Source organism: Acinonyx jubatus, chromosome D1 (assembly GCF_027475565.1).
Source record: "Acinonyx jubatus isolate Ajub_Pintada_27869175 chromosome D1, VMU_Ajub_asm_v1.0, whole genome shotgun sequence".
Taxonomy (NCBI): Eukaryota; Metazoa; Chordata; class Mammalia; order Carnivora; family Felidae; genus Acinonyx; species Acinonyx jubatus.
In genome coordinates, this window is record NC_069390.1 from 10,645,070 (window position 1) to 10,667,905 (window position 22,836).

At 42.7% G+C, this 22,836-nt stretch overlaps 2 protein-coding genes across 3 annotated transcripts in view; one reads left to right on the plus strand and one right to left on the minus strand.

Moving 5' to 3' along the window:
* Positions 1-71: 71 nt before the first annotated feature.
* LOC106977870 (membrane-spanning 4-domains subfamily A member 4A-like) overlaps positions 72-22,836 on the plus strand; it is a 196,701-nt gene continuing 173,936 nt past the window's right edge. Inside the window, exons 1-2 of one of the 2 annotated variants that reach the window (XM_053203118.1) lie at positions 72-423; positions 19,483-19,649. The gene's annotated coding sequence lies outside the window, so the exon portion shown is untranslated. The remainder of the gene's footprint in view (positions 424-19,482; positions 19,650-22,836) is intronic. The other variant, XM_053203117.1, reaches the window with a different exon arrangement.
* MS4A12 (membrane spanning 4-domains A12) lies at positions 9,553-20,290 on the minus strand. Its single transcript, XM_053202661.1, has 6 exons — positions 19,768-20,290; positions 16,138-16,275; positions 15,464-15,520; positions 13,617-13,733; positions 9,836-9,946; positions 9,553-9,654 (listed from the first exon to the last, which is right to left on the minus strand). Exons 1-6 carry the CDS (start codon positions 20,113-20,115, stop codon positions 9,553-9,555), a joined length of 873 nt encoding a protein of 290 aa, XP_053058636.1. The 5' UTR covers positions 20,116-20,290.

Genomic DNA, 22,836 nt, shown 5'->3' on the forward strand with positions numbered 1-22,836 from the left:
ACCGGACGGCAAAGAGGGCGGGGACGGTGGGGAGAGGGGCCGTGTGCGCAGACTCACTAGGGCTCTGCGGGCCACGTGGTCGGACCCGCTTGGTGTCTGGAGAAATGGCCCTTCCAAACTTCGCCTTCTGTTACTGACCCTTCCGGTGCATGTTGTATATAATGAGTGGCCAGGATCACTGATGCAAAGTCAGTCCCTCACTTTCTCTGTCTTCAAAGGAAAATTGTAGCACAAGTGGCGCAAATGCATCTTAGGAGGTGTACCTGTTGAAAACAGCAGGTAGTTGGATCGATGACTACCCTCCACCGTTTTTTTTTGTGTTTGTTTTTGTTTTTTGTGTTAAACGGAAGAAGCCAAGGAAGGAAATTAATGAAGAGACTATTTAGCGAGACACCGGCATGACTTTTTGATCCTCTTGCTGAGGTGAGTTTACCTTTCAGGTTACAGCGGTATCAGTTTTCTGTTTGATGTGGAGAGTCGTGAAAACAATCTTTAGGAAAAGATGTGTAGAGAAGTAGAGGTAGCAGCCGGAGGATATAGAAGAGTCTGGTGTGGGAAGGTAGATGAGGAAGTCAGAGGTTGGGGGGAACCTTAAGCAAAAAATGTGATCTTAAATTAACTGACAAGTGCAGGTACTCCTATTATGCAATTAGCATGACTTAATGAGGCAGTAAAGTCACTGCAGAGCGGACATTCCTGCAGCCACAGAATGGCTTAATGTCATAAAGTCTCTTTTGTTCTAGGAAAATTTACATTGGTACTTGGGAAAATTAAAATTCAAGCTTGGGATGTAAATATCTAGTGAGTGATAATGAGCAAAGCATTCAGAAACAGATTTTTCTTTTATAAGGAAATTACCTAAAGGCCGGTAAAAAACCCCTTTTTGCCAAAGGCAAATTACCAGTATATGTTAAAGCCACCAAGATCTTTTAGGATCATGCATAGCCTGAAAATCAGTTATAAACTCAGTAACTTTATTGTTAGCCCCACAGGTAGGTTCCTTGCATTCTGACTCTACAGTCCCCTCAACTGAAAGAAAAGAAAATATGTCCAGGCTGTTCTAATGCCTTTACGTCTTGTATTGGTCAGTGTATCACCGAGGGTGTTTGTTTTAGTGCTTTAATAAAACACTTCAGTTTCTAACATTAGGATTGTTGTTTTGTGCTTTACCTGTCTGAGCAGAGAGCCATCAGACAATATTAAGCATTCTATGTGCTATAGAAAGAGGAACTCGCTTGAATGTGTTATCGATATCAGGATTATGGATTTTGTAGAAATGAGAATCAGTTTTGATGCGATGGTTCCCTATTGGAATTGGCTGCCATGATTGACTGTAAGAGAAGTGATTATCTTTTCTTTTCATTTAAGAAAGGAAGTTACCTTGGATTTGAGGATTTTCTTGGACGGAGGGCCAAATATGTACTCGTCTTTATTCAGCGAATACAATACATACTCATATGTACTCTGTGTGAACATAGGCAAGAATAGACGAGTAGGTCAAACTGTGGGATGGGCAAAGTTCCTTGGTACTTCTTAATTCTTCTGATAATATCACAGATCAGTAAACCAAGTTTGCTTTTCTCAGTCCCCATAAACTGGGTTTAGAAATTCAGAATTAATTTCATTCTTGTTTTTGTCACTTGGTTCTCAAAACGCTGCATCCCTCAACAATAAAGAGGCAGTCAGTCATGGTATGACATCCAATATGACTTACTTTTTTTTTTTTTTTGACTTTTTAATTTTTGTCGTTTAAACTATTTTTCCATGCCGGTTATATTGTTAGTTTCTCTTGAACTGGTTCCAAGGATAACAAAGACATTACGAAGGTAACAAAAATATTATGAGGAAATGTGATGATACCAGTACGCTTCTTGATATAACGTTGTTAAGATCATCGTTGGGTCTTATTACAAGAACTCCACTGGCTATAAACCTTGATAGAATATTTTGTCGAAGTTGCTGTGAGCAATTTAATTTCCCTTATGTATAGGAGAAAACAGATAACTTCTTCTGGGTAAACATTAGGTTATTCTAGTAAGAAAAATGGAAATAAATCTGTATAACACTGGGGAAACTAAACAATTGAGTTTATTGTAGATATGCAATAAATATATATGTATATTTATATAAAATATAGTATTTATGTATATGGATACATATACTTGCACACATATATACTTATGTAGTAGATTTTAATTTCCATATAATTAGCATTATTACTTAAATTCAGTTCTTAAATGAGATGCTAATTAATAGCATAAAAATTATTTTGCCTTTTTTTCCTGCATTTTCTATGTCCAGACAGTATGTTATGTGCTTGACGGTAAACTGAGATACATTAAAAGTTTGAGGAATTGAAGCAAACACTGATTTGAATTGGGCAACACAAACCGAAAAAAGGAGCACTCTGTTAGCAGGAGCTAGGGGAAAGGTTTTTGTGTAGATGTGGATGCAAAGCAAGGAAGTTATGTGATTGGCTGTAGTTTAGACAGCTGCCTTCTTTGGAAGAGACTCGTTGGCTGTTTGTGGTTAGTTGCTCTTAAGTTTAATTTTCTGAGATTGGAGTGCATGGATTCTGGTGTTGGTTGCAGTTTGCTTATGTAGGCTGTCCAGGCATTAGAGCCACTCTGGTCTAATGGCCTCCTTGTTTAACAAGGTTGATCACATTGGCTTATCTACTTAAACTTCACCATTGTTATTATTTTAACTGGTGAGATTACTGAGGCTTAGAGAAGTTGAGAGTCTTGTTCATAGTCACATAGCTTATAAAATGTGCAAGTTTGCCGTCCTAACTCTAGCAGTCTAGTTCCAGAATCTGTGCCCCTTCGCGTTCTCAGGCCTGCTTCTGGAAGAGCTCTGCCTGAGGCCTGTCACGGAATTGTGCAAGGAATACTGTTGGTGGAATCACAAGGTCTAGGGTTGGTTCTCAGCTCTGGTTCTGACAGCGCGTACTCCCTTGTACTGGTCTTTGACTTTGTTTTCTCCCCTGTAAAGTTAGGGTCTCATGTCTTAACGTCCCTGACATTAAGCTTTTGATTGCTAGTGCATCCATTTCAAGGATATTCCTCTCAAAGAAACAATTGCCAGCTGCATGACACAGCTACTAGCGAAACAACTGGAGAAGAAACAGGCCGCTTTACTTATGATTTCCTTTGAGAAAGCTCTGGTTAACGTGGATTACTAACTGCTTGAATGACCGCACTTTTCCCTTCCAGTGCCCTCATTCCTGATCTTACATTTTTTTAATGTTTATTTATTTTTGTAATTTTTTAAAATGTTTATTTATTTTTGAGAGAGAGACAGAACGTGAGCGCGGGAGGGACAGAAAGAGAGGGAGGCACAGAATCCGAAACAGGCTCCAGGCTCTGAGCTGTCAGCACAGAGCCTGACGCGGGGCTCGAACTCAGGAACCATGAGGTCATGACCTGAGCTGAAGTCGGCCACTTAAATTACTGAGCCACCCAGGTACCCTTAATGTTTATTTTTGAGAGAGAAAAAGAGTGCGCGTGCATGTGGGCGAGTGGGGGAGGGGCAGAGAGAGAGGGGGCAGAGGATTCAGAGTGGGCTCTGTGCTGATAGCATCGGAGCCTGATGTGGGGCTTGAACCCACAAACCTTGAGATCCTGACCTGAGCTGAAGTTGGAGGCTCAATGGACTGAGCCACCCAGGTACCCTATCCTGCTCTTATGTTTAAACTCACCCATAAGGGGGCTCCTGGGTGGCTCAGTTGGTTGAGCCTTTGACTCTTCATTTTGGCTGAGGTCATGATCTCATGGTTCGAGGGTTTGAGCCCCACATTGGGCTCTGTGCTGAGAGCGTGGAGCCTGCTTGGGATTCTCTGTCTCTCTCTGCCCCTCCCCTGCTTGCACTCTCTCTGTCTTTCTCAATAAATGAATAAATGAATAAATAAATGCACCCATAAAGAGTGAACCCCAGAAACTGTAGATATTCCACCCTCAACCCTAATAAAGGCAGAACCCCATGTTTGTGCTTTCTTTCTCCTTTTCTCCCTCCCTCCCTGTGAACTTGCTACCTGGCCCTTAGGGCATGCTATGTACCCTCCAGCACTTGTGAGTAGTAAATCTTGTTCTTTGGAGTTTCCTGATGGTTGCTGCCGAGGTGCAACCTGCATTTACAGTAAGGACCACAAGGACTGTGCCAGTCCAGCCACAGCATTGGCTTCAGGAGGGGACATGTCTGTGGGGACTGCCACGAGCGGTAGGGCCCAGGCGAGGGCCGCAGACATTCAGGTCGATAGCATCACTATCAGTAGGCCGTGACCAACAGAACTAGACATTGCAGCTGGCATTCAATGACTATGTAAAGTGGCCTTTGGCCTAAAAGTTTGTACCAGATTATGTGTGTTGCTAAATACTTGGGGGCATGGCACGAGTTGGAAAACACAGCCACATCGTGAGTGAGGTATAAGCCGGGTAGATACCGGGGTAGAGAAGGAGACTGATGCAGCTCGCTGAGTACTGGTGAGCTGCTAGAATTGAGTAAAGGGCTGTCTGTGTTTATTTTTTATTTTATTATTATTATTTTTTGGTGTTTTTATTTATTTTTGATGGCTGTCCGTTTTTAGAGTGAAGTCAGGGACCTGGAGAGCAGAGAAGAGGTGGGCTTGGGGAGAAGAGGGAATACTTCAAAAATATAAATTGCCTTGTAGAGAATAGTCTGGGGGAGAGGAAGGCTCTGTTTGTTTTAATTGCAAAATGAAGGGAGAAAGGCAGAAATGAGCCAGTTTTAGGAAAATGCTAATGTCCGAGTCCTCTCCAGCCTGTGGGAATTAGGACACACTGGTGGTGTGGCCACATCCGGCCGCCTTGCCCCCCTGTCCGCTCAAGCACACCTCAGTTCTCTGCAGATCCCCACTTCCACAGTACTTTTGGGAGTCCGCAGAGTTTGCACCCTGTTGTGAGCACAGCAGCCACTTTCCTTCAGGGCTTGCAGATGCCTTTTGTTTGTCTGTTTTAAAAAAATAAAAATTTTAATGTTTATTTATTTTTGACAGAGAGAGAGAGAGAGAGAGCGCGAGGGAGAATGAGCGGGGGAGGGGCAGAGAGAGAGGGAGCCGCAGAATCTGAAGCAGGCTCCAGGCTCTGCGCTGTCAGCACGGAGCCCAATGCGGGGCTCGGACCCACAGACCGCGAGATCATGACCTGAGCCGAAGTCGGATGCTCAACCGACTGAGCCACCCAGGCGCCCCATTGCAGGGGCTTTTTGTGAGGAGGTAGCTCTGCCCCAGGTGCTGTCCCGTACTGCTTCCCAAGCTCTAGAGCCTGGGGGGCCCAGCAGCCTTGCATTGTCTTCAGTCCTCTTCACAGAGCAGGAGCCTGGGTATAGTCCATGGGCAACTGAGAACACAGCTTTCCCCATGGAGCTCAACCCCGGTCATGGTCACGGTCATGGAGGCCAGGCTGGCAGCTGGACTCCACTTCCTGCTCTTCGAGCTCCAGCTTCAGATACTTGAGCTCAAAACTTCCTGTAGGATCTTTCCCCTGATTCGAACCGCTTCTCCAAATAGATGCCTGGGGATCCTGGGCATCTCCCTCCTGGTCATCCAGGTTTAGGATAGCTTCATCTGCTCCATGGGAGTAGGGGAATTGAATTTTAGAGGGATGTCACAAATGCAAAACACACTGTGGAGAAAAGAGCTTTCGGAATTGTTGTGTAGGCCTTGAATGAATCAATGATACGTACGTATCCGTGATGTATGTGTGGATTCTGGAAGGAGGACTGTGAACCCATGTATCTCATGCTGAGATCTTGACCTTCTTGAAGTCTTAGAATTTAGAATTGGTAGACACCCTGGAGCCCTAGAGATCTAATCATAACCTGTGTTGTTCTAAGGCAGGAAGACAATAAATATATGGTACATGTGGGTTCTCCTCGTGTAGCTTCACTTACGTTTCTTGAGTGAAGTCTTGTACTCAAACCCAGCATTTTTTCCTTGCACATGAAAAAAGCCTGTATATACTGGCATTTAGATAAGGCCTGCTCTACCCCATTTTATATTACCCCAAATACAAGGTATGTAAAACCTTAACTTTGTGTAATCGCCTAGAACGGTGTTTGGTCACAAAGTAGTAATGTGTTTTTTTGAGCAAATGAATGAAGAAATGAATATGTTTTTAGAAGATCCAGAACGAACATGATGACCCATAGATCATCATGGATCCATCCAGCATGATCCATAAGGCCTTCCAATAGTGATTTAGTATTAGTAATAGGCATATGACTTCTATGCTAGGGTATAATATTTCTACTCCAGTCACTTTCTCAGGTCTCAGATCACAGTTACATTTTTAGAAAGCTGAGGCAAGTTAAAACTTAAACTTACTGATTTGATTTTCCATAGGAAGTCTAACACTTAGAGGGTATAGGAATCCAAGAACAGAAGCTATGTTTTTCTCAAGCGCCCAAAACAGCACCCTCTACAGAGTAGGCACTCACTAGCTTTATGATGAGTGAATGAATGATTGAATGCTTTCCCCAATTGCATAAAAACATGTTTGCTTTGTTTAAAAGGAATCTACTACATAAGAATGTTATGCTTACAGCATTATTAAAATTGCAGAAGTAGGCAGTCTTTTTTTTTTTATTTACACTATCCAAGGCCTCAACTTAAAATACAAATTTTAGATGGTTGAAACCCGTATCTGTTAGCATCTTTTGAGTATCCAGCCAAAAGAAGAATCAGAGGGGGCAAATCAATTGACACGCTAGATATTGAGTTAAGAGACTCTTAGGTGTGATTAAAAGGTACCAGGGCAACTTTCAGGAAGCAAGTGATGACCGTACTTATTATATTACTAAACTCCTTCTCTCCCATCGGAGTCAGGTGGTTCCTTCAACATGGACTAGAAGTTTACTATAGAGAAACATTGTTTGTTTGTTTGTTTTGGAGCTACAAATCTCTCATTCTACCCCAGACCATAAGAAAGGTGGGAATAGGGGTTAGGAACACTGTGTGGACTTGGGAGCCAGACTGCCTGGGTTCAGGTTCATGCTCCCGTCTTGCCAACTGCATGTCTTAATGGCAAGTTTTTAATCTCTCTGCTGTGGTTTTCTCATCTGAAAATGATACTTATTTAAAAAAAATTTTTTTTTTAATATTTATTTCTTTTTTAGAGAGAGAGAAAGAGAGAGAGACAGAGTGTGAGTGGGGGAGGGACAGAGAGAGAGGGAGACATAGAATCCAAAGCAGGCTCCAGGCTCTGAGCTGTCATCACAGAGCCTGATGTGGGGCTCGAACTCATGAGCCATGTGATCATGACCTGAACCAAAGTCGGATGCTTAACTGACTGAGCCACCCAGGTCCCCCCAGAAAATGATGCTGATTATAGTACCTATTTCACAGGGGTGTTGTGAGCATTAAACGTATTATTTTTTCCTAAGTGTTTGGGATGTGCCTGGCACATAGAGTGGTCTAAATATTTGTTATTATCATTATTACTGCTACTAAAGTAAAGTGAGAAAAAGAATATGGAAATTTATTTGATGGAAATTTATTTCAAAAATCAGCTTTGCTAGACATGCTTCTCTTCCCTAAAGCAAGTCTTACTTTTTAAGTTGTTTATCTAGATTTACAGTATGTTACCCCTCCAGGCATTTTGGGTGCTATTTAGTGCCCTCCGACCATGGGGTGCGTGTCTTTATTTTCATTTAGCTGCTGAGCTTCATGGTGAAGGGCACAGCATTCCTGATTACCCAAAATGCTAAATAGTGGGGACCCAGGCAGACCAGGAAATTTGGAACTGTGTAATAGTCACCTGACATAATACATCTGCTTTCCCAGATGCAAAAATTCCATTCTTCTCATCTGCCTCTTCCTTGATTTCAATTTCTTTGCCTCCTCTTTCCCTATATATTTTGTCCCATTTGGCTTTTAATTTTTTTCTTTTTCATTTTATTTATTTTTAGAGAGAGAGAGAGAGCACAAGCAGGAGAGAGGGGTGGTGTGAGGGAGAAATAATCTCAGCCAGGCTCCATGCTGAGCATGGAACCTGACTTGGGGCTCGATCCCACAGTGCTGGGATCATGACCTGAGCCGAAATCAAGTCGGACGCTTAACTGACTGAGCCATCCAGGTGCCCCTGTCCCACTTGGCTTTTAAAAATAATTCAGAAACTTCAAAAATGGGTAATACTTTGCTGTTTCCAAACTGCTTTCACATAATATCTTATTTGATCTTTACAACATCTCTACTGGAGAAAGGCAGATAACAATTTTTGATTAATCTATCTGTCCTTTTTTTTTCTTCCCTCTTAACCTAGTTTAGATTTCATAATCCATCATTTCACTAATACTTTTGTCAGTGTCTCATGCTTTTCTGCCCCTTTGGTATTTTGTCATCCTGTCTTGCAAAACCCTAATCCTGGATGAAACCAAATAGGCACTTTATCTAGATTTGCATCTGAGCAGCCCAAGCCGTGCTGAAGCAGTCAGTTTGTGTTATAAATTTGTGAGCATTGCTTCAAACGTGCCTTCAGTGTAGCCTGGCAGTCCTCTTCTGTTTCTCTGATCGGTTTATTCTCTATTTCCATGACTTTTCCAACATTACCCTTTCTGTTCAATATTCTGATTCTACACATGGCCCCGACCTTGGGTGTCACCTCACTTCCGCTTAGTTTTTAAAAATTTTTTTAAATTTACTTTTGAGGGAGAGAAAGAGAGAAAGACCACGAGCAGGGGAGGGGCAGAGAGAGAGAGAGAGGGAGACACAGAATCCAAAGCAGGCTCCAGGCTCTGAGCTGTCAGCACAGAGCCTGATGCAGGGCTTGAACCCGTGAACTGCGAGATCATGACCTGAGCCGAAGTCAAGATCTTGGAAGCTTAACCAACAGAGCCACGCAGGCTCCCCCTCACTTCTGCTTTGACAGGGATGACACAAGGCATCGTAATGGGGTTTCCTACATCCTGGGTACTATTCCTGCAAACCTGTTGATATCTGCAACAATGACATCTTCTTTTCTTTGTGTTATGTGACTAAACCACCCCTCTGCATCACTTGGGCCATGCCTTCCATATACACTTTGGTTTCTTGATGCTTATACCACAGTGATCCCTTTTCTCTAATATATTAAACAGCTCTCTATCTTAGCCGGATTGTTCCCCTTGGCTTTTAAACATGCCCAGGGTTTTCCCATTTCAGAGACAAAATAGCCATAACCCCAGTAAAACTCCCTCAGTGTTTCATCCTTGGCCTGCTGTTACCCCACTGCAAATGAGTCTGATGTACGTGAAAATACTCTGTAAATAGCAAAGCTTTGTCGTTATCTAGGAGGCAGGGTTTGATGAAATGAATGTACAAAATACCGTGAGCCATATTCAGTCTTCCGGTCCTTCGCCTTTGCCAATGTGGTAGTGGTATGTGGGAAGAAACTGTGTCAGGGAAATACATGCGGTTATCATTAGTGACAAAGTAAGAAGAATCTCAAACACAGTCTTCAAAGATTAGCGATCATCGTGGACTGTGGAGGACAGTTTCTTAAGAAGTTCCTGCAGAGCAGTTTAACCCCATGAGATTTTCTGGTGCCCTTTTTTGTTTTAAATGGCATAAGCGAGGTGGCCATCGTCTCTGGGAGGAGCTGAGGAAGACTCTGGTGCCAAGGTACTGGTTGCATACACATTTGGAATAACCAGGACAGGCTGCAAAGAAAGAATAAAAGAAGCACTATCGTTACTACAGTCCTACTCAGTCCTGTTTCCCAGCCCTTTCTCCCTCCCCTGACTCAAGGTGAGCTCTTGTGAACCTGCCGTGGGACTTGACTGCTGCTCTTCTTCCTCCAGCACATACTCAGTTATTTTACAGAGAAGAGGCCCAGCTCACCCTGCTGGTCTTGGTGATTGCTTCGTTGGCAGAATGGGCTACAGTACAATTTGTGCAGAACTCCAAGACCGAGAACATGATCAGCAGGGCTGAGATTCCTTTCCCAGCAAGCTGAGATCAAGAAAAAAACACGCTGAAATTTTGACTCATCAGGAGGGCTCCCCACAGGCTTCAAAAAGTTATTGGCTCATCAAAGGTGCCACTGTTCATGCTCAGCTTACTCCATGATTGTTTCTCTGTTATCACCAAATGCTTATTTCAGGGAAATGTGAATTAATTTTGAATTTTCTTTAAAATGCCACAAGACTTTCCTTTTCTCCAGCAGACTATTTAGAAACATTGGAAAAGAAGTGCACTGTTTTTCTTTGCAATGGATTTCTTGTTTTTATAAAAATGTTACCTGCTTATTAAAAAAAAAATTAAGCCATATAGAAAACAATCAATCATCCCTAATGTCACTGCCCAGAAATAAGCAAAATTAATATTTTCTGCCTATTTTTCTAGAACTCTATGTAGAGGCCAAAAGGCAGATAGAAAAATGGATGCGTCGTGAGACAGCAAGAACTCTTCAAGAATGGAATTGTTTTGTACTTACTGTTTTGAAGTTTGTAAATACCATTTGATTTTAAAAGAATAGAAATAAGTAAATGAAGTCTGCTAAAATTACAACTAAAAGTGTATGAAATCCATGAAGAAGTTGAAGTAATTTTAAACCTACCCGTTTCAATTTTAGTGTGAAATGATTGCTTACGAATAAGGCGATTGGGCACTCTTATTTGACATCTGTCTCGTCTCACCTCTCTTCACCTTTCGGATTTTGGTGATTATGTCACTTTTCACTTATTTTGGTGGGGGGGAGTGGGTGAACATGAAAAGCTTTATATTCACTCCTGTAGCTGTCATTTCCCTTGCTGTTCAGTCTTCCAGTCCCAGATGATCATTTCATTGGTTTAGCGCTCCTTGCTAATCTTTTTATACAACTTCTCCCTGCCTTTCTGAGTTCTTGATTTAATTTACATCATGTGCGGTTGAATAAGCCTTGTTCAAGAATTTTATTGGATGTGTTATTCTTGACTCACAGTTTCTTGTCACCAAAAACTTGATGACATTGCTCCATTGTCTTTCCTCCCTGCATGTTGCTGTGGTGGACACTGAGCCACGCTGACTTTTCTTCCAGCTTATAGGCGATTGGATTTCTCTGCCTAAAACCTTAACGGATCTGTTGTTATACTTTATACCTTAACAAGGGTCTATATCTATGCATCTTTCTCAATGAGTGTACGTGTCTTTCTCCCAGATAGGTTATTCTCTTTCAACGTAAAAATTCAGTGATTCTCTTTGTTCAGGATTTTTTACTTAGTATCCCTGGATACTTTTTTTCTGTACCATTTGTTGGATTCTCTACTCAGGGAAACCAAGTATTATTATGTTGGATGAAACTTGCCTGTCTGCCATGTTTATCATCTTCTTTCTATTTAATATATTTCTCATTGTTTTCTGTGAAGACTGTGATAGCACGTTTTCTCTCTACCATATTTTTTGAGTCCCTTGTGTTTCTTGCTGTGTGTGATTTCTTTATTAGATCTGTAATGGTCTGGGCTACTCGGTTTCTCTAGTGCCACAGTTATTTTTATTTCATCCTGTCATTTTCTCTCTCTTTTAGAGAGAGAGAGAAGAGAGAGAAAGAAAGCGTGCACAAGTGGGAAGAGGGGCAGAGGGAGAGAGAAAGAATCTTAAGCAGGCTTCGCATTCAAAGCAGAGCCCGATGCAGGGCTTGATCCCATGACCCTGGGATCATGTCCTGAGGCGAAATCAAGATCGGATGCTCCGCCAACTGAGTCACCCAGGCCCCCCCATTTTATTTTCTTATTAATTAATGATTTTCAGTAGTATAAAAATGCTCATGAGAAATCTTCTATTGATAATTGGGTAATGTTTTCTCCCGTATTGTTTTTTGTTGGTGATATTGTTTTGTTTGTTATGTGTGCCACTGCTGCGACATGGTATAACATGGCTTGACCTGCTATTGGAAATTTCTTTTGTTGTCTCTGTGTAAAATGGAAAAACCTATACCTGGGATTGAATACCAATACCTGAAACCAAAGAGCTGGTTCATGTGTTAATCACAGAGTAGAGTCATTCTGTCAGAGAACAGGAATTTGAGCTAAAATTTAAGGAAGTGGTTGCCCAGACTAGTAAGGAATCTAACCACGAGAACGAGGACACTCAGTGGATTCCTCATTGGTGTGACTCACATCTCCATCAAACCAGGGCACATCTTGTGAGGAAGAGGGAAGACACGTGTGTTTGCATCTGTTTTATCATCTGATACGTCTTTTGTTCTAATCAGTTGAGTTGTGTATCTTTTATTCAAAGTTAATAATAGGCATCTGAGTGTTTCTGGTGACCCATTAACCCGCGGGAATCTTAAGTTTTCTTTCCTCCTCTCTTCCTTTTTTTTCCTTCCATTTCTTCCTTTAATCACTCTGATGTATTTAGTTTCCTACCACTTTTGTCAGTTTTCTCATTCTTCAAGTGAACAACTGTATATAGGCCTTATGTTTGTTCAGATATAGTACAGGTGAGTTTTCCCCAATTATATTTCTCCTTAACTTTGTCCACTTTGTCTTCCTTGTTTCCAGCTTCAACTTAAGGGCTAGATACAGTTTTGTGTACATTTTGCTCAGTGCTAACTATGCAGCTGTAGCAGTGAGAAAAATAGCTTAGCTGGCACTGAGCACAGTTCTTGCTGGTGAATGTGGGCTCTGCTCTCTCTCTCTCTCTTTTGAGAAATGCCTATAGTAACACTTGCTCCAAGGTCAGAGGTATATCCTGTTCCTGTGGATTTCTGCTCACTCCTCCATGTTTTCAAGGTGCACTGGAAGAAGTTAACTCTGGTGACCTTTCCTACTTCTCTTGAGGTCCTGGGATACCATGGGCTTTTAGCATTCAGGATTTGCTGTATACCTTCTTAGAATTGACTGCTCTCCACCTAAGTCTCCTTAGCCCTTGATTGGAGAGCATTAGCGAGACTTCTCTGTATATTGTCATTTCCTGCTTTTCCTAGTTTTGTTTCTGGGGAGTAAGAAACCAGGTCAGGAGCTGTGCTCTGCCACCTTGAGACACAGCAGAATCATTTGGTTTTTCACTTGGATGCCTATTTAAATGGCGATTTTTGAGTAATTTGTGTTCTTTGGTTTGGTATTATAGAGGATATATATTGTGTTCTTGCTTCACTCCGTGGTACTTACCAAGAAGTCCCCTCATATTCTTGCCTTCTTATAAGCACTTCTGTGCACTTGGCTCTTGGGGAAATGGTCAGAGTCCATGCTTTGCCTGACTGTGGTAATGAATGGATGATTCTGTTTGGAGAACATTGAGAGGCACGTGCTTCATTTTCAAGTTGCTTCATTTTTCAAATTTCTCTAATACAAGTTGAACATCCTTCTTGTGGCCAGTTTCCCTTCATCCCGTTCTCAGTCTAAAATGAAACTACTCCATAACTTGACTGTCTTTGTTACGCAGAATTTCAAACCTCTAGAAAATACTGTCTGGGCTTCTTTAAGTCTCTTTAGCTGTCTTCCCCATCGTTCATGTGATCAACAGTGAGAGCAATAGAGGGTGTGCTTTCTGCCCCAATCCGTCTGCAGAAGTGGCTCTTCCACTTTATTCTACAGTCCTAGTGATCCTGTGACGTAGTAGTGGGGCTGCTATACAGTCATGAGAGATACGTGTGAGAGTGGCCAGAGAGGAGACGTGTGGTGGATGATGGGATACTTACAATTGCCCAGCAGTCTTGGCTGAGGATCCCATTCATACCCACATCCAGCAGCAGCAGAGTCACTCCAGTGGAGACAAAGATCGCACTGACCGTTTTCATGCCTAGGCTGCCTCTAATCTAATGGAGGTGACAGGAAAAAGAAACCACACGTAGGAGAAAAACGAAGCAAAATGAAATAAGAATCAGTTAAATATAATGGCTCTCAATCCTTGAAATCTTCAAACAAATTTTGAAGTCGAAATGACTTTTGTTTTTCCTGCCTCTCTGAGTTTTCTTGAAAACTGTGCTGTATGCAGAGTGAAGGTAGCGAACTTCTAGTATCTGTAGAAAAAGGTACATAATACAGAGCAGAAGCTCATCCATCGCGTTTGTCTAAAAGCCTCACACACAGTAACAATTGTGTTCCCGGTTTAAAATACTAAAACGACAAATAAAGCTTCAATGAGCATTTTTCTGTGGCACGCATTGTGTGAAATTATTTACATACATCGTCTCATGGAACTCCTAAAACCACCATACAAGGTAGTACAACAAAGCATCCGCATCCAGTGTTACATAGATGGAAAAGCCTGTCTGCAAAGACATGTTTGCTGATAAATGTAGAAATTGACAAAAACCCTGAAGTCGTTCTAGGGACTCGATAAAAAAAAACCCCAGGTTTAGAATGAGGAAGTCATTAGGCTTTTGTGGGTAGAGATGTATGGGTAGAGTACAAAATTTTCTTCAGTTTCTACAAGAAGATTTCGACACGCAGCAGGATAATTGGGAAGCCAAGTCTTCAGCCAACTTGCTGGCAGTGGCTGAGTTAGTTCTTTAGAATTCACAAGAGCTTTGGCATGCCTTAGGGTCTCCCACGGGCCTCTAAAATGCTGCTGGAGAAATTGCTTCAGGCACCATTTTAGTAGCTGTCTTCTCCAAATGGACAGATTCTGTACCTGGACAACCTCAGTTAGAGGGAAGGATCCATAAATGATGCAGAGAAAGGGTGCTTTATTTTGTTTTTTAGATGACGACGGGAGTGGTTAATCGAGGTTAGACTGACTTTAGTTTCGTTTAGTCTAGCCTAGTCCCTAGTCCAGTCTCTAGTCTAGCGTTTAGTGTCTAGTTTAGTGTCTGGTCTAGGAGAACTTGAGCAGCAGGACTCTGTGTTCCCGTTTTTCCATTCTTTCCTCCTGCGCCGGATTAAATACAATCCTGAAACCACCTCTGCTCTGGTTGTCACCATGTCTCGGCAAATCACGTTCCTGCTCCTGTTTCAAAAGTAGACCAGGAAATTGCCAAAGGTGGGGAGCTGTGGCCAAGAGAGTTGAAAGACGTGTCTCAGTGATTGGTTTCATAAACTTTTTCTGTACCCAATTGGTGCTTTCAGTGATGACTTAACAAACTGTAAAACAAAAGTCACATCTGAGTAAAAATAGGCTGCGTGCAAATAAAAAATAAAAATACAAGGCAAGGCAGAACTGAGAAGTGGCAAATGAATAAGAGAGTCTTTGATACCCAAGTGGCGGGTGGGTATTTCCTGGCTCCTATATTCTGCTTTGGAGTTCCCCTAATGCAGTGTGACCCGGTGGAACCAGGGAGCCCTAGGACAAAGCTAAAAACCTTACGTATACCAGTTTCCGCTCTTGGGAGTTAGACGGTCAGGACATGGGGCTCTGCCATTTCTGAGTGGCAGATTGTGTGGACCGTGCTGGGGCACACATACCATGGAGGCAACCGGTAGAAATATTTTTGGGGGAAAGAGTGCTCCCCTTTGCATTTTCCGAATCCACTTTCTCAATTTTCCTCTCCAGATCAATTAAATGAATCTTTCAAAGAGTTTAAAAAGTAGAAACATTCTGACTTACCAGACTAGGGGAGAACTCTTTGGATGCCAGTATATAGAGAGCACTGGTAGCGATGAACTGTAGAAACAGACACATTTATTTGTGAAACATGGGTTCTTTGGTCGTGGGAGCTTCTCCTTTAGTAGGAAAGATTGGTCTCTTTATGTTCATCTAGTTTCCCTGTCGAAAGTTCCTCTCATACTTCTCCATTTTCTGGAGTACCTTTCCGAGATTGTTTCCTTTGGACTTCTCCCTTTTTTTCTCTCCTTAGTTTCTCACATGTAAAGAGCTCATTCTCTTGTGAGCTTACCATGTGTGATGACTTCTGAGCTCACAGCTCCGTCTCTTGTCTCCGTCTCTTGTCTCTTGTCATGGTCGTGTTTTAATCATGTTCCCGATCACCTCCTTTTGCCTCTCTCCACCCAGTACATACATTTCCATCTACAACATAATCAGGAACTAAAACTTTGGCTTGTTGGTTACTTGATCAGTGTAAACTTGAGGGATGAGTTTAAACCGCAGGTTAAAATGGAGAAGAAAAGCTCTTCTTTTTTAAATACTCAACCAGAGCTGCTATATCTCACTTTCACAGTGGATCAGATGTGGGGCTTTTATAAAAAAATGGGCTATGCATAGGCTCGGGACAGCGGTATCTGATAGACTGAGAAGGAGAGGTGTTCTAGCAGTCTACTCACAGAGATGCCACCCCGGATCGCATATCCGCTAATAAAAGCAAAGGAAAGAAATGCAAAAACTAGTCCATAAATGGCGTCCATTAAACCTAAAATAATTCTGAAACCAATGTGCATCAATCCAGTCAGGATCTGGATTGCCTGAAAAAAGAAAACGGGCATTTTAAGGTTGCTTCTTCATTTTCAGGTATGAATGAGGCGTCGCTGTCATTGCTGCTGCTGCTTTTTTGTTGTCAGCTCCGTCAAGATGCATGGCTGTCCTTTATGCATATATATCTGTACCGCAGGAGGTGGGTCACAGAGATTTTGGCAAACGCTGGAGCCAGGCCCTCAGCAGAGGCCTTGTTTGAGGTATTTGGGGAGGCTTGTAAGGATGGCCCAAGGAGAGTTCTTCAGGTGCTACTGGTTAAGCATGCAATGGTGTCCCCTGAGAGCCTCTAAAAGACTCTTAGGAAAAAATGCTTAAAAAAAAGTTTATTTATTTTGAGAGAGGCAGAAAGAGCACACATGCATGAGGGAGGGACACAGAGAGAATCCCAAGCAGGCTCCACACTGTCAGCGCAGAGCCCAACGTGGGGTTTGAGCCCACAAACTCGTGAGATCATGACCTGAGCCAAAATCAAGTGTCAGATGCTTAACCAACTGAGCCACCCAGGTGCCCCTGGGAAAAAATGCTGTAACTTTTTTTTTTTAATTTTTTTTTCAACATTTATTTATTTTTCGGACACAGAGAGACAGAGCATGAACGGGGGAGGGGCAGAGAGAGAGGGAGACACAGAATCGGAAACAGGCTCCAGGCTCTGAGCCATCAGCCCAGAGCCTGACGCGGGGCTCGAACTCCCGGACCGCGAGATCGTGACCTGGCTGAAGTCGGACGCTTAACCGACTGCGCCACCCAGGCACCCCTTTTTTTTTTTTTTATTTGAATTTTTTTTTCAACGTTTATTTATTTTTTGGACAGAGAGAGACATGTAACTTTTTAAAAAAAATTTTTTTTAATGTTTATTTATTTTTGAGACAGAAAGACAGAGCATGAATGGGGGAGGGTCAGAGAGAGAGGGAGACACAGAATCTGAAGCAGGCTCCAGGCTCTGAGCTGTCAGCACAGAGCCTGATGTGGGGCTCGAACCCACGGACCGTGAGATCATGACCTGAGCCGAAGTCGGACACTTAACTGACTGAGCCACCCAGGTGCCCCCCAAAAAATGCTGTAACTTTGATGGCCGTTCCAAATGGACCTGTTTTCTGCTTGGGAAATCCCTGTTATGGGGAAAATATCAATGAAGGAAGTATCGGTGAATTTATGGGGCATTAAGTACATGTTTGATAATATTCTAAACCCTTCACATTTATTGTTTCACGTAATCTTCCAACCGATTGGATGGAGACACAGAGCTGTCTGTGTTAGTTTTCTCAGGCTGCTGTAACAAAATACTGTGTTACCTTCTGGGTAGCTTATAAACAACGGAAATTTATGCCCACAGTTCTAGAGGCTGGGAAGTCCCACGTTCAAGGTGGTTGCCTTCTGGTGAGGGCTCTCTCCTTGGTTCATAGCAGGGGACTTGTCACTGTGTTTTCACATACCAGAAAAGGCTAGGGATCCCTCAGGAGCCTCTCTTTTAAGTCACTAATCCCATTCATGAGAGTTCCTCCTTCATGATCCAATAAGTATTTCCCAAAGGCCCACCTCCTAATACTATCTTTAAAGTTAGGATTTCAACATAGGAATTTTGGGAGGACATTCAGAACACAGCAGTGTCCAAGGTCATATAATTCCTGAAGAGCAGATCTGGAAATTTAATATAGGAAATTGATTCCAGAACTTGTGTCTTAAGTATTGAATCCAGCCTCCCTGAAGGTGCAGCTCCGCCTCTCCACAAAGTCATCTTGATTAGACTGGTCAGCGTAAGCTCTTCTTTCTTTCTAAATTCCTGTTTTATCTTATGGTATAGATTATACACCTTATTACTTGGTTTTATGCTTATTTATATTCTTTTTTAAAAAAAATCTTAGGTGCACAAACATTTTCTTGTTGGCCAAGACATATCCTCAAAGACAGAGAATACATCTTTGTACCTCTTAGAGCACCTTCCTTCATTCTGGATGAGCACATTTGTGAGAAATAAGTACTGTTAGATTGGGCCAGAAGTTAACTGGAGACTTACCGTTTGTTTCTTCCCAAATGTATGCCTTAATCTGCCCAAGAAGACTGCAGATACAGAGATTGCTGTGTTTATTTCTTCAGTAACTTTCTGTTGAGTACAGTTATTAAGTTGAATCAGAGTTGGAAAAAAAATCACAGCTTCCTAAATAGTGCTAAGAGATTCATATTTTCTTTGAATAATGAATTTCCTTGAAATTCAGACTAATGAAAGCTATGAGCCTTCTCCCTGAAAAACCATTCTTTAACATCCATCCATACACACATCACACTTTTGTATAGAACTTCAGAGGTGTCATGGGCCTCTTTTAGCCAACCACGGGTCTCAGTTGAAGTGATTAGGCATTATATCTGGCTTTTACAGACTCTTCTTTAGAGCAGAAGTTCAGTCATCTGACCTCAGGCTTCTTTTTTTTCAACGTTTTTTTTTTTTTTTTTTTTAATTTATTTTTGGGACAGAGAGAGACAGAGCATGAACGGGGGAGGGGCAGAGAGAGAGGAAGACACAGAATCGGAAACAGGCTCCAGGCTCTGAGCCGTCAGCCCAGAGCCTGACGCGGGGCTCGAACTCCCGGACCGCGAGATCGTGACCTGGCTGAAGTCGGACGCTTAACCGACTGCGCCACCCAGGCGCCCCTAACCTCAGGCTTCTTATCCTCACCCTTGCCATCATCTTGATGGCAGTTAGATGTTGGGTTAATGCTGGTCTACTCTTCTCCTGGTATAACCCTGACTGTACCATATACCGACCAAACTTGCCTACAGGCCAGATTTGGTAATTTGGCCATTTAACTCACTCTTGATTTTTGGCCACAGCTACTTTACGTTCTGAGTCTGCTGGGGCAGATGCCCCAAGTCCTACCACCTGCGGCTCCTGTACTGTTGTGGTGCTTGGGGGCTACTAATAGTATAGATGTACAGTCTTCAGGGAAAATAAATAGCTTCTGTCAACTGGAACTTTTACAAACAAAACAGCAACCATCACTGTAAAGTCCTTCCCCTGAACACCTCTCTGTGACCAGTTAGAATGCTCCAGTGGCTCCCCCTTTCCACTCAGAGTACAAGCCAGAGCCTCTGTCCTCCAGGCCTCACAGGGCCTGGCCCCCACCCCTCCTCTGCCCTCCTTGAGACGACCACCTCCCTCCGTCATACTGTTCTACTTAACCGGCCTCCTTCCTGTTTTCCAGACGCAGCACATGTTCTCCTCTAAAGGCCTTTCCAACTTTACCTGGAAGCTCCTGCCCTAATGTCTGCATGGTGTGCTCCTCCCTTCCTGTCTTTGCTCAGATGTCATCTTCTAAGGAAAGCCTGCTCTGATCAACTTGAAATTGCTACCCCTGCCCTTCACTGCCTGGTACTTATACTTTTTATGCTTCTTTATTTATTTACAGTGGTTGTCATCCCCCACTATACACTTTCTAGAAGAATGTTCAGAAATTTTTAATGATTGGACATGTAGGTCATGAGATCACAAACTTCTCTCCACCTATATAACTTATAAGGACAATCAAACCTTGCAAATGCAAAATTAAAATTCTCATAGTAAGTAGACTTACCCCTAGTATCTTTGCTTCTTCTCTAAAGTTTGTGGTTGCTGCTCCTGTAGCTGGTTTTACCATTTGTATGTTTCCTTGGCCCTGCTGACTCTTGGTGATGATTCCTGGAGACCCAACGAAGGGAGGCTGGGCACTCTGAGCTTGTTTTGTGGGGTGCGTGAAACCCAGAGGTGGTGGAGACCCAGGAGCCATGGTGTTGCTTGGTGAGTAAGGACTCAGTGTGGTTTCATATGTTTGAGGTTGGTTTGTTGGCTGGGATGACATCACTATGTCCTAAGTACTACAAAACATAACAAACTTGTAAATTTACCCACGAAAGAAATTAAAGACAATCTTGTCAAGTGTCAGTTTTCTGTGTGAACACTGTAGAGCAAGTGAGCAAATAGTGGGTGATGACAACCAATGTAAACACGATCCTCGTTTGACTTTGGAAGGTATACCTCCTATAGTTCAAAGGAAGCGAAGGAGGGGGAAGACAGGGATGGTTTTATTTTCCAATGATTGTTCAATTTTGTGAAGTATTTATACATACTAACCTTCCCTGAGTTCATTGCTTCTGAAGGACAACAGAGGGAGGGAAGGGATGGTGGGCAGAATTACGCACCTTCTCTCCCCCAGAGATGTCCACATTCTAACCGAGGAAGCCGTGAATATGGTGGGTTACACGGCAAAGGGGGTTTAAAGTTGCAAATGGGGTTTAAAGTTGCAAATGGAATTAAGGTTGACAATCAGCTGACCTTAAACGGAGATTTCCTGGGTTATTTGGGTGGGCCGAGTGTAATCACAAGGGTCCTTAAAAGTGGAAGAGGGAGGTAGAAGAGAGAGAAGGAGGTGTGGAGATGGAAGCAGGGTTGGAGAGAGGCTGTGCTGCTGGCCTGGAGTGGAGGAAGGAGCTGGGAGCCAAGGACTAGGGTGGCCACTAGAAGCCGGAAAAAGCAAGGGAAACATTCCTTCCTAGGGCCTCCAGGAGAGAATGCAGCTCTGCCCACACCTTGATCTTAGCTCAGTGGAACTGGTGGGCTACAGAACTGTCAGAGAATTTGTATTGTTTTAAGCCACTAAGTTTATGGTAATTTATTATGGCAGTAAATAGAAAACTAATACAGGGGCCAAGGATACAATTGGATGGTAAAAAAGCGGTCCAAGATTTAAAATAATCTGTCACTGCTTTTCCAAATAGATAATTCACATATGGCCAATTAAATCGTCTTGTTCTATAGGAAAAATACTCTTGAGGTTCCCTATTCATTTTTGTCCTCTGAAGCACAGAGTATGTCGGGTCCTTTGTGGCCAAGGGGAATTTTGTTGGAAATCAACCAGCACAACTATATATGGACAGTAATCATTATTTACCCTTGAAAAAAAAAATATATGATACTTAAAAAAGTTTGTCTTCGGTGTCCTTAGATTCCTTTTTTTAAGACCTCTTTCCCAAACCATTTTCTTGTACATTATAAATACTAAAAAAGTAGGAGTACTGAATGCCTGCATCATTGTATGAAGTATGAGTAGTCTGCTTGGCGCATTCCTCCCCTGGTGTTTAATCAGTGACGCTTATTCAGACTATGTCCTAGAATCCTGAAATTTCAGAGTCTTGCCAATTGTTTTGTCTTTTACCTTGGGTTTACAGAAGAGAATTTGGAGCAATACAGGTTAAACGCTGTGATTGAGGTTACGTAGAAAATGTGTGGCAGAACCAGGACTAGAAGGTTGAGCTCTTGGTTGTTGGTGTGGAGCTCCCCATTCCAACCACACTGCTCACTCTGGATGCTGGCAGAGCTGGCCTGTTTATTTTTGAGACAGAGAGAGAGAGTGAGAGAGCATGAATGGGGGAGGGATGGAGGGAGGGAGACAAAGACTCCAAAGCAGCTCCAGGCTCTGAGCTGTGACACAGCACAGAGCCTGATGCAGGACTCGAACCCCAAACTGTGAGATCATGACCTGAGCTGAAGTTGGACGTTTAACCAACGGAGCCACCCAGGTGCCCCAGAATTACGGTCTTTTGATGCATGGAGAAGACTTTACAAGCCAGACTGGCTTCTTAATGGTTCAGTGATTAACCTGGCAAGGCCTCAGCCTCAAGTGAGCTGTCTAGAGAGCTAGCATTTTATGAAACACTTATTATAGGCACAGTAGGGTGTCATGGTCAGGAGCAAGAACTTGGGGTTAGAATCCTGGCTCTGACATCAGCTCTGTGTCTTTGGCAAGCTTGCTAACCCCTCTTTGCTTTAGTTCCTTATCTGTAAAATGAGGATCATAGGAGTACCTTCCTTATAGGGTTACTTGGAGTATTAAGGAGTTATTCCGTGTAAAGTTCTTAGAGTTGTACCTACTAGAACTTCATGGGTTGGCTCCATTACTGCCAAGCTGATGAAATATATTATCTCTCTTAGTCTTTAACCACCCCTGCTGCCCCCGATGAGGTAGGTACTAATATCATCCTCATCGTACAGTGAGAGAATTGCATCAGAACCTACACTTGTAACCCTTAGCTTTGAGCTGCTTAGGTGCTAGATACAACAGAAAAAGGTGGAAAATTAAGGGGAAAGGTGGAAAACACATTTTGGAAACCTCTGAGTACAAAGGGATTACTTTTTCAGAGCAGAAACACATTTTAATTCACAAAAGTTATTTATTTTAATTTTTTTAAAAACTTATTTATTTTTGAGAGAGAGAGAGAGAGAGAGTGTGTGACCAGAGGAGGGGCAGAGAAAGAGGGAGACACAGAATCCAAAGCAGGCTCCAGGCTCCGAGCTGTCAGCACAGAGCCCGATGTGGGGCTCTAACTCATGAACAGCCAGATGGTGACCTGAGCTGAAGTCGGACGCTTAACTGTCTGAGCCATCCAGGTGCCCCACAAAAGGTTTATTTTAAACAAACAAACAGTTCCATAGCTGTGATTCTTGGAGTGACTCCCTATAGCTCTCAAATAACATTTGAGAATATGAGATTTTATAACCCATGGATGTGACTTCTGTGACTATT